This window comes from Macadamia integrifolia, chromosome 6, assembly GCF_013358625.1.
Source record: "Macadamia integrifolia cultivar HAES 741 chromosome 6, SCU_Mint_v3, whole genome shotgun sequence".
Classification (NCBI taxonomy): domain Eukaryota; kingdom Viridiplantae; phylum Streptophyta; class Magnoliopsida; order Proteales; family Proteaceae; genus Macadamia; species Macadamia integrifolia.
This window is the reverse complement of record NC_056562.1, coordinates 9,542,528-9,553,234: the sequence shown is the minus strand read 5'-3', so window position 1 is coordinate 9,553,234 and position 10,707 is coordinate 9,542,528. Positions and strand designations below refer to the sequence as shown.

The 10,707-nt window shown below is 36.4% G+C and overlaps 1 protein-coding gene across 5 annotated transcripts in view; it reads left to right on the top strand.

Moving 5' to 3' along the window:
• Nucleotides 1–7,642, top strand: part of LOC122082582 (probable DNA helicase MCM9) — a 22,962-nt gene extending 15,320 nt beyond the window's left edge. For 2 of the 5 annotated variants that reach the window (XM_042650248.1, XM_042650245.1), the window contains exons 17-22: nucleotides 579–688; nucleotides 762–809; nucleotides 887–1,039; nucleotides 1,366–1,557; nucleotides 1,655–1,688; nucleotides 1,848–2,289. In XM_042650248.1, the coding sequence (XP_042506182.1) occupies nucleotides 579–688; nucleotides 762–809; nucleotides 887–1,039; nucleotides 1,366–1,457 (403 nt within the window). In that variant the 3' untranslated portion in view covers nucleotides 1,458–1,557; nucleotides 1,655–1,688; nucleotides 1,848–2,289. Of the gene's footprint in view, nucleotides 1–578; nucleotides 689–761; nucleotides 815–886; nucleotides 1,040–1,365; nucleotides 1,558–1,654; nucleotides 1,689–1,847; nucleotides 2,290–7,336 lie in introns of those variants that run through there. The other 3 variants (XM_042650246.1, XM_042650247.1, XM_042650249.1) reach the window with 3 other exon arrangements.
• The last annotated feature ends 3,065 nt before the right edge of the window (nucleotides 7,643–10,707 follow it).

The following is a 10,707-nucleotide window of genomic DNA, read 5'->3' as shown; positions in this document are numbered from 1 at the left end:
CCCCCCCCCCCCAAAAAAAATAAAATAAAATAAAATAAAATAAAATACAAAAATGACATTTTATGTGGTCTTAACGAGTCATTCCTTTTGCTAAAGCATAACAAAATGGAGTTGTTTATTAATGTATTTACATTTAATAGCTAAGTTTGTCCAACAGACAATTTTTTTTGTTAATAATGTGTTTTTGGTGTCTTCAGCTAGAAAACTGTTGACATACTTAAGTGTTGTCAAGATTTTATATTCGTTTAACTAAAATGGTCAAGATGTAGGATTACACTCGCAATCCCAATCATAATAGGAATAGAAATGGTATTTGAAAAGAGAATTGATAGAGCTTCAGAGAAATGGTTGGTATCCCTGATTCCCTATATGTGTACTTATTTTGGATGGTCCTGTATCTGACTCAACACATGCCCATTCCCCAGCCCAGGTAACATATAAAATGGCTCTACCCAAACATCACTTCAATAGAACTAATGTGATCACCCATTAGAACCTGATAACATTATATCTGTGCAGTTAAAGTTGTTTTAAGAACCTTTCCATGTGTTTGGGCGTTCTGAATAATCTTCTTGCAGGTACATTCACTTTGTAAAAAGACACTTCAAACCTGTCCTGACCAAGGACGCAGAAAGAGTTATTTCTAGCTATTATCAACTCCAAAGAAGATCAGCAACAGAGAATGCAGGTTTGACCCCATACAAATACATCTCTGTTTGATAAGCCATTTTTGTCTTCATAGACTTGCTTCTATTATGCAGCAAGGACAACTGTACGCATGCTTGAAAGTTTGATACGCCTAGCCCAGGGTCTGGTACTGCCTTCTTCATATTGCATCCTCTCAAAATTCCACTGTCCTGAGATTTTGACATTATTAACATTGCAGCACATGCAAGACTCATGTTCAGAAACGAGGTGACTCGATTAGATGCCATAGCTGCCATTTTGTGCATTGAATCATCCATGACAACTTCTGCTATAGTGGACACTGCTGGGAATGCCCTCCATTCCAATTTCACTGAAAACCCAGATCAGGAATGTATCCTAGCTGTTTTGTTGCCTTACAGCGGTAACAAAAGTATTTCTATAATGAAAACACTTTCCACTATTGTACATATTATAAGCATGGAATCCTTCACTTCAGATATTGGTTTGCAGTTTGATTTTGTTTTGGCTCAAGGCTGCTTTAGAGAATGTTAAATAGCCCCTCCGGCTCTCCTGGAGTCTTATATGCTTTTATGCATGTCAATGCAATTGCCACTCGAGGAAAATTTGTTTTTAAGTTGTGCTGATAGGTTTTGTTGAATATTATTACCTGATACATCCTTTTACCATTTGTGAGTTCTTGACTGCAAAGCACCATAGATGCCAGGCAAGAAAAGCTGATCCTTGAAAAGCTGAAGTCAATTGATGAATTTCCTGACATAACTAGCATGGAGGAATCAATTTGCAGATGAGATGTCCATGCAAGTTTAGGTTTACGTTGGACTTTATATGATAAGGATTAACAACAATGCTGGTGCTGTTAAAAGCTGAATGTTGGTCTGAAATAGCTTGGTAAGGGTAGTTGATCTTTGAATTGAGGGAATCAGGGGGTGCAGTTTGTAAATTCCTGTTCAATTGGAATAATATCGTCTCTTGTTTGATGGTGCAGCAGTGGAAGCTAGTTGGGTACGGCGAGATTTGAGGTAAACTCTGTTTTTATGACATTTGCATTCATTTTTCCTGTCATTTCTTCCTTACCATCCCCCTCCATATATTTTCTTTTTCCCTTATTGATGCTTTTATGTTCTCTTTTGGTGGTTCCTGTTATTTTGATCTTTTACTTGTATTTTGCTCTTATTTAGTGATCCATAATAGCAAGGACATGCAGTCTTCCTCAGAGTCACTCTTTATATATGGAGATTTGCTTTCGAAGTGATTAAGAAGTGCTCTCAACCCGGGTGTAATGAAGGAAAGAAAATGGCCCAATCTGCAGAGGGATCCATATTTTTTCTTTCTTTATATATGAAAGCTGATACGTAATGCATCAAAGTCTCACAAACTGCTAACTGGGTTGCATGGGTAGGGAATGAGGACCGACCATCTACATTAAAGGAGGTTAGTATTTGAAACAATGTCATAAAATTCACTGCGTAGACAATATTGTGATCCCTTGAAACATTTCCCAGATTTATGCCCTTCCATTTCTTCCTCTGATTTTGCTCATCAGGAAGTGTAATCATTCTCTTAGTTATAGGGTGTTTACCTCTGTTAAAAATGAGGCAGCTCAACATCTTTGTTAGTTAATCTGTCAGTTCTGTAAGTGTTCCTAACTTCTCCTATGCAGCGGTATGTCTGCATCAGGTGATAGTCATGGGGGAATCCCTACCAGGCTTATCAACAGACTAGGGTATCATGGTTGAGGCCCATTAAGTTCTTCCGTGGGTTAAGTTTTAGGCTGGGCATGGGCTACCTTGGCGTGCCAGTGCAAGCTGAACTGGTGATACCAACATGAACAGAACTGATCTTTATTGGATTGGCTTTGGATTGGGGTACCGCGAACCGGGAATCTAACAGAACTGAAACCAAAATCAGTTGAAACGGAATTGAACACAAAAAAAACCTGACTGGAACCAAACCGATAAGATTTCGATAACAGTGAAACTCATTAAAAATTATAATTTTATCATAATTTATTTATACATATATATATTCCATAATAAATGTATACGAATATATGGTAATACCGAATTAAAACCAGGCTGAAATCGAAACTGACCCAATAACACCCTGATATGAGAATTGATAAGCTGAAATCTAACCTAAATCGAACCATCTCTTTTCTTTTGTTTTGGATTCACCATTTCTACACCAAAACTGATTTGGTCCGAGCTGACAGATTGGCACTTGGGCTACCAATTTTTGTGTTTCATGAATTGGGTGTGGGTGAGAGATAGTTTACTTTCACTCGCGGTGAAGAAGGAATTCCTTCATTGATCAGGGTAGTGTCTTGGAATGGGTATTGGGAATAATAGGGAGGGCATTATTGACTTTGTACAATAGTGGGATAGTAATAATGACTTCGGGTGTACCTTTCCTTCATCCCCAGGGTGGACCCCAGGGTGGAGGAAAACTCTCCTTTGTAAAATTGGGCTGTCTTTAAGCTCTGATGCTCCATCAGGCTAGGCTAGAAACTTGGGGCAATGCAAAGGGACTTTACATTTTAAGCTCTGCGTAGTGATAGGATCAGGTCCAGTTCGTAATGGGGACTGTCCTAAACATAGCCCACTCAGTTGACAGCTTTGGTTATACATTTTGTATTCCTTTGTGGGTGGACCAAGAGGCATTTGAGGCCTCGTGGGCCTATATAGACAACTCCTCAAGATAATCACCTTTGACAGTGCCTGCTTTGCTTTGGTTGGCAATCATTTCAGGCTGTGGAAGTTATATGCTTGGATTTAGACAAGCTCTTGTCCTTTTGAAATAGACTGAGAAAGACCATTTAACGTGAGCTTTAATTTTCTCATGAGCTTTGATGGTAACGATTATGCAGATTTGGAAGCATGATCCATTTAATTGGGTTATGAGCTTTCGGCCTTCTAGGTCCCGTGTTCTATGGTTGAGATGATCCAATGGTTAGTCCAGAATCTGACTCTAAGTCATCCCACCAGACTGTTCAAGTGTGGTTCGAGCCTTGTGATGGGTACATTAAGACGCTGCGTTTTAGAGATGTTAAGAAGGGAGAAAGATCCGAGATTATAAACCCCAATGTTCTAGCTCAGTTGGCAAGGTGCTGAGCCTTTATCGATGTATGTCCTGAATTCAACTCCCTTTGAAGCCTTGGGGCCCGCCTCACAGCTTCTATGGTTCTCATAGGATCCGGTGTTGACCCGTTGCGTGTGTAGAGGCATATGAACGTGCCTGGGATCTAATCAGGCTGAGGGTCCGGGTCTCCAGACACCTTTGTTAGCAAAAAATATAAAATTTGAGATTATAGGGTGACAGCGAAAGCTCATGGGCTTTGAAACAAGTTCAAGACCTGGGCCGGCCTTGTATGACTTATTATTTGGATCTCTGCCTAGAGAGAGAGAGAGAGGGGCCAGTCAAAATGGGTGAGGAGGTTTGGGCCCCATGGCATGACAGAGCAAAGATACTTTGCAAAAAATTCCTCTTTCCAATTCCGAGTCTCTCTCAACTCTTTAACCCCTCCCCCCATCCAAGAGGCCCTTCCTATCCCTCTTTTGATGGGATTTTGAATTTTTGATAAGACGTGAGTGGTCCACATCTTTCACCAACCATGTGATAGGAGCCAGCGGACCCCACTACCTCCGACATCAACATTGGCCTGTCTTTGTTTTTTTAAAAGTAATATTGATTTCTTGTGCCTATCCACCTAGTCACCTTCCCCCAGGCCCTAGCTGTTCTGGAAGATCTGAAGATGCCACTTTCTGTCTTGATACCATCTCTGAGATCCGGATCGGATCAGACCAGACCGGAAGGTCTAATCGGGTCCTGGAATTGATAGGAAGTAGAAGAAAGAGAGGACTAGGGGAAGAAAGGCTGGTTAAAGGCAGATTTTCATACACAAATTTTTTTTTTTTTTAACCAAGGTATCCAGACCAGTTTACACACAATTTTTATTACCATTTGACTCTAGGATAAGGATTTTAAACTTAGAATGGGGCAATTGGAATTGATCTCAAAAACCTTAGAACTGCCTTCCATATGTAAAGTCTAATAATTTGGTCCCAAAAACCTTAGAATCATCTGATCCTGAGAAGGTAAAAGTTTAGATCAATCACAATCAATGTCAATTTGAATCAATCAATTCGAATGATCTGATTCTGATTTTCAAAAAGGTATTCTAGGGGAGAAATATATGAATCATTAAAATAGGTTAGAGTAACAATTAGGGAGACACAGATAGGACTATATAAGAGCTTGGCTAGGGTAACAATTTTTAGAGTAAGGGTTATTCTGGCAAATAGTGAAAGAGAAGACACTACCGAGAATAGAAAGGGAGCGGCGGTTGTAGTGTAGCAAATGCCACAAGAGACTGTCCTTTCTTATTTGGAATTTGTTTGAAAAGCAATCATACTGTTCAAAATGGTGTTCCCAACAGTCCCTTCGCCTCGAATCAAGGTCAGGTCCCCATGTGGAGACAGTGGGGACGCATCCCCACCCTCCATCTCAACGTTAACACACGAGTCAAAGGTGTGTCAATGCTGGGATGCCTTGATCATCATAGCATCCAGTCATTCACAAGGCTATCTTTCCTTTAAAAAAAAAAAAAAATTGTCTTGAACATCAAGCTTACTCACATTGTATTAAGTAAGCGTTTAAGACACCAGATAGACATCTCGGCCATCGACAGACTTGGAGGCTTCAATTTGAACCTCCAATTAATTAGTTAACAGCCGATCACTTTACCACTGAGCTATTGAGGAAGAACTCCCTTAAGAAAGCCGACTCTCATTCTTTGGATCAACCTATATCTGATACCTAAAATCTATGCAATGTGGTCCTAAACCCACAAAAGTGTCCGCTAGGTCCGTCCCACTCTCTCTCCAGTTCCGGACGCTTTGGGGTGGTCCAAGGCCCACATTAGGATTCCTTGTGTCTTAGGGCCCGTTATTCAAAATAAAGTTGTGCACAACAGCAACCACCCCCATGAACTTCTCTCTCATCTTCTCTCAGAACAGAAAAGCAGTCTTCGTTTTTCTTTCCTTTTCTTCTTCTTTTAAATTTCCTCGTATAATAAAGGGTAAGGACAGTAACAGATGTAAAATAAAGAAACACCGAGTGAAAAAAGATCCTCTCCAATTAATTGGACATCCAATTAATGATCTAAGGGTTAGAAGGACCTGAGGATATACGCCCATGTATTGGGATGCATGTCTAGTGTCCTCCCAGCCCTTGGATCACTAATTGGGCGCCAATTAATTGGAGAAGAGCTGAATCCCAATAAAACAGGGTTTAGTGCATGGTATTGTATGCCATCAATACTGATACAAATCAAATTATTTTACCCCTCAAAATACTGATACAGGGGTTTTTAGATCATTCATCCTCTTGTTTGATGGTAGAAATATGATCGACCATGGCCAATACCAATATGTTCCAGTTGCAATACCTAAAACCATGCCAAGGAGTATATACTTACAGTTTTGACAGTTACATAAGCTAATAATGATAAACAATGGCATAAATGAAGCATCTAAAAAAAAAAAAAAAAAAGGAATAATCCATCATAGTTAGACTTACAACAAAGTAGGCTTCTTTTCAAACTCAAAAAGGGAAACCATTCATGCAGGCAATTAAAATCCATCTCTCTCCTATGCCTCCGAAAGATAAGTCTTAGTTTGGTCATCCAAGAATTCATATATTAGCTTTTGTTTCTGATCACTCATGATTGATCTTTATTGAATGGGTTGTTTTAGAATTCTAGTAAACACATGGAGTGTTTGCTATAAAATTTTGTAGAATAAACCTTGGATCAGGTGTTGTTAGACACACAGATTCTCTGATGGCTTGTTTCTTTGTATCCCCTTCAAGGTTTAAAATAAGAAGAGAGGAAAACCAGTACACTTGGAAAGAATTATTTTACATAACCCAATGCATGGCTTCATATAATTTAAGTACAAACAATTGACTAGCTTAGCCTTAATAGAAAAAGGTTAGATATTTATAGATATTTTAAGATATAATTTTTCATTAATCGATCGGCCTTGGTCCAACCCAATTGACCCAATGGGTCGTCCGATTAGAACTGAATATGCAAATCCATTCGAAATCGGACTGATTAAGGGTCAATTAAGGCCCTACTTCTGAACCATATAATATAGAATCTTAGTGTTAAAATCTCAACATGAGTAGATGTTTAATGTTGGGTAGGTATAAAGAGGACATGCATAGTTAAAATCCCAACATAAGTAGATAATAAAAATGGAAATTAGAGAGCAGGTGAACACTAAATGAAGTAGGAATAGATTCCACATATAATGTTTAGTTCCTTATGACCTGCTAATGAGATGGTCTCCTAGGTTCCAACACAATGATCATATGATAAATATTGATTATATAACTTAGAAGAGTTATATTGTTAATTCTTGTGGACCAGGGGAACACTGTACATTGCTGTAATGGCATCAACCACTCATTAAATATAACATTTCCTGAGAGAAAAAATAATTAAGTTTGTCCCAAGAAGGTTTATAAATTACAATGCTGATCTCTTGCTAATTTAATACTGGATTAGTAACCATATGGAACCAATCTGATTATTTCTATATAATAGAAGTTGAAGTAAGCCTAACAACTAACACATAAATGGTCAATTTCATCTGTGATACAGAATATTTAGGTGTCCAATCTTAGGAAAGGTTCTCAAAGCTGGTGCAGGTAGGTGGACCCTGTGACTAATTATAGAATGCTTTCTCAATTCATGAAATGAGTAATGTAAAGAATAATATCATCCACTTGGGACTCACATGGATCATAAAAACACAGAGTGCTAGTGTGAGACGCACATCATATTATGTGAGAGGGTGCATGCTGGAATCTGCACTCTATGTTGTGCACTTGTATTATTGCTACAACAAAAGAGATTAATATCAACCTTTTTTTTAGCAATGGAAAGGAAAAACCGTCCCTAAAAGTATTTTGTTGTGGTGTTGTAGAACCAACCTTTAAATGTTGGTAGCCCATTTTCAACTTATAATCTATTACAGCAAGTGTTCTTTCCTTCTTTATATAAAAGTTATTCCACAAACAGTATCAGAAGATTAGCAGCAGGTGGCCAACTTGATGCCTCCCACCATGGATGGAGACCTCACTGACCTTCTCTGTAATTCCTTATTATTTATTAAACTATAAACATAATTAATTAGGGGAGGGGGTTGTGTGTTTGTTTTAGCTTTACAATGTCATGTACCCAATTTGGGTATAAGACAAGTACTAAATGTAAATTTCAAAAAGTTGAAAGTGGGAGATAGGCCCTTTCTAATACTTTTGATTAAAAGATCCACTAAGGGAAATCCCCCCACCCCCTTCCCCTTCCCCTTCCCCCCACAAATGTCATTTTGGGTTTCATGTACTCCTTAAAGCAGCAACCTAACTATCTCATGTCCAACCTGGATTTTCTTTTGAATAGGGAGTGTGGACAAGTCAACCAAATTTTAAAAATTTTAACAGTCCGAGATTCTTAGTTTTATATTAAGCTTCTTATACTAAGCATTCAGAAATCAATGAGGAAAATGATCTCTTCAAGTAAAATTCATATTAAACCTAAAATCATGGGCACCTAATCCTGGTGGGGATCCAAATTTGTAGACAGGTAAAACCTAAGGTTCCGTGGTTTTATATTTTTAGCCAAATGAAAAATAAAGTTGAAATTCTTAGATTACTTTGAACGTTTGCTACACATGACAAGAACTACGAAGAGGGTGTTTGCCAATGGATGAGAGTGTTTATGATTAAATTTAGTTTTGAAATTTGACATGTGATTAATCCAAACTCTGCCTATCTATTCAATAGGACATTTTGCCTTATTAGTACAGTAAGAAATCTGATATAATTTATTGCACGGCTCTAGATGGATTAGTGTAAGATGTATTAGCTACACCAATAAACAATTTCGCGAAAAATGCTTTTAATATATTACTCATTGATAACAGAATATGCCTCATAGATCCTATCTCTTTTATGTTCAATGCATAAAGTTCCACTAATTTTTTAGAAAATGACATAGTTTAGACTCAACTTTATTTGTATGCAAGTGTTCTTTTACAAAACACTAACTCTTATAAATATGATTTATAACATCTATAAGGGTAATAGATCTTACTTCCCCTCACCCCTCTCTCTTCATTCAGTATAATTAACACCTAATGTTGATAGAGAATATATATATATATATATATATCTAACCAGGATTTTATTCTTTAATTTGTGTGTGTGGGGTCGGGGTTAAGTCGATGATCAGTACTTATATGCTTTATTTTATGTATAATAAAATTTATAATTTCATAGTACGTCATTTGCAGCAATATCTTATTTTGACTTTTTTCCCTTTCCTTTTTATGCATTCAACCGTTTGCTCTCTCTCTTTCTCTCTCTCTCTCTCCATGTTAAGAAGGTGCATGAACAATCATGAGGCTTATTAAAGGTCGTACACCCAATATATTAGTACATGCATGGCTTCTACGTACACAAATTAACCAAGAAAGTTGGAATAATCTATATGTTAAGTGGAGTAAGGTACTCTCTAGGTACATTTCAAGAATGATAAGTTTGAACAAATATATGCAATTATTAGCTATCAGAAAACACTAATCTCCCTCTTGTGGTTTGGACAATGTTCTTTTTATATATATATATATATATATATATCATATATGTGGAGAATGACTCACTCACCACATATGTCTTTTAGAATGTTCAAAGGAGGTATTCCCAATAATCCATAGCTCCTAGCTAGATCTAACCATGGGAGTCTACCATGTTAATTGGTATCTTTGATTTCTAGTTTTTTTTTTTTTTTTTTTCTATTTATGAATCATTTCTCTGATTACTATAAGTGACCGCATAAATATTGAGAGAGTGATTCTTAGGGTAAGGAGCTAAGAATTTGTGCAAATCACTTACCCTAAAGATGTATAAAAGATCATCAATATCCAAAACATTTCTAAATTTTTCTTTAATTGCACCTAGACTACTTGAAATAAGCAATACAATTGGACAAATTTGAATAAATATGGGATCAAGGTATATGTCCTTTGTACATTATATATGGAGGAGAATGGCGATTCACCACATAAATATAGAGGTCTTGGTTTTCCATTGCTTGATTCTACATTGTCCTCGTGAGGGGGAGGCACTATCTAAGGAATGTATTAACAATTAATCTATATGAATTTATCAAAAGGGCGTACCTGGTACACAAGGCTGCCGCCACTGTGGGAACTAAGAAGGGTCATAATCTATATGAATTTATTAAGAATATTTTATATATATATATATATATATAATAGAGGATCTGCTCTCAGTAGCAAATCTAATATAAAATGCCTAAATGACTTATAAAATCCCCATCTACTTCACCAAATTCTATTAAATGATAGTCGGTTGAAGTAGATATGGTATTGTATAAGTCATTTAGGTTTTAAATATGTAGAGCAGAAGAAAAGATAAAACAAAAGAAATATAATAGTTTTATGTTGCTTTCTCTTTCTTTAATATAATGATTTTGTATCTTAGGTTTGAAGTATTACTCAAAATAAATTCGAGACTTCTATAACAATCAAAGAAAATAATTAGTCAATGATGTATATGTTTATTTTTTATTATTATTATTATTATTATTATTATTATTATTATTATTATTATTATTATTATTATTATTTTGTCATGTACACGTGTCCAACATGAAGTGGTTGCCGTTAATTAAAAAAACATTAAACCTTCCAAATGTTTCTAATAGTGGTCCATTGTTAGCTACTGAAGGGTGTAAATTAATGGATAACAAGAATTGAGCTCATATCCATTTTCTTTGATTATTTAATCTAGATGTTCCATATAGTACATCCATTCTAATTCTACTTGAAGATTATAGGAAATATTTATATTGTATCCTTTGTTCTACTATCATAAGGTAGATTTATTATTTTATTATTTGTATACTAATTATTGAATACATTCAAATTTGGATTTAAATATTTAAATGAC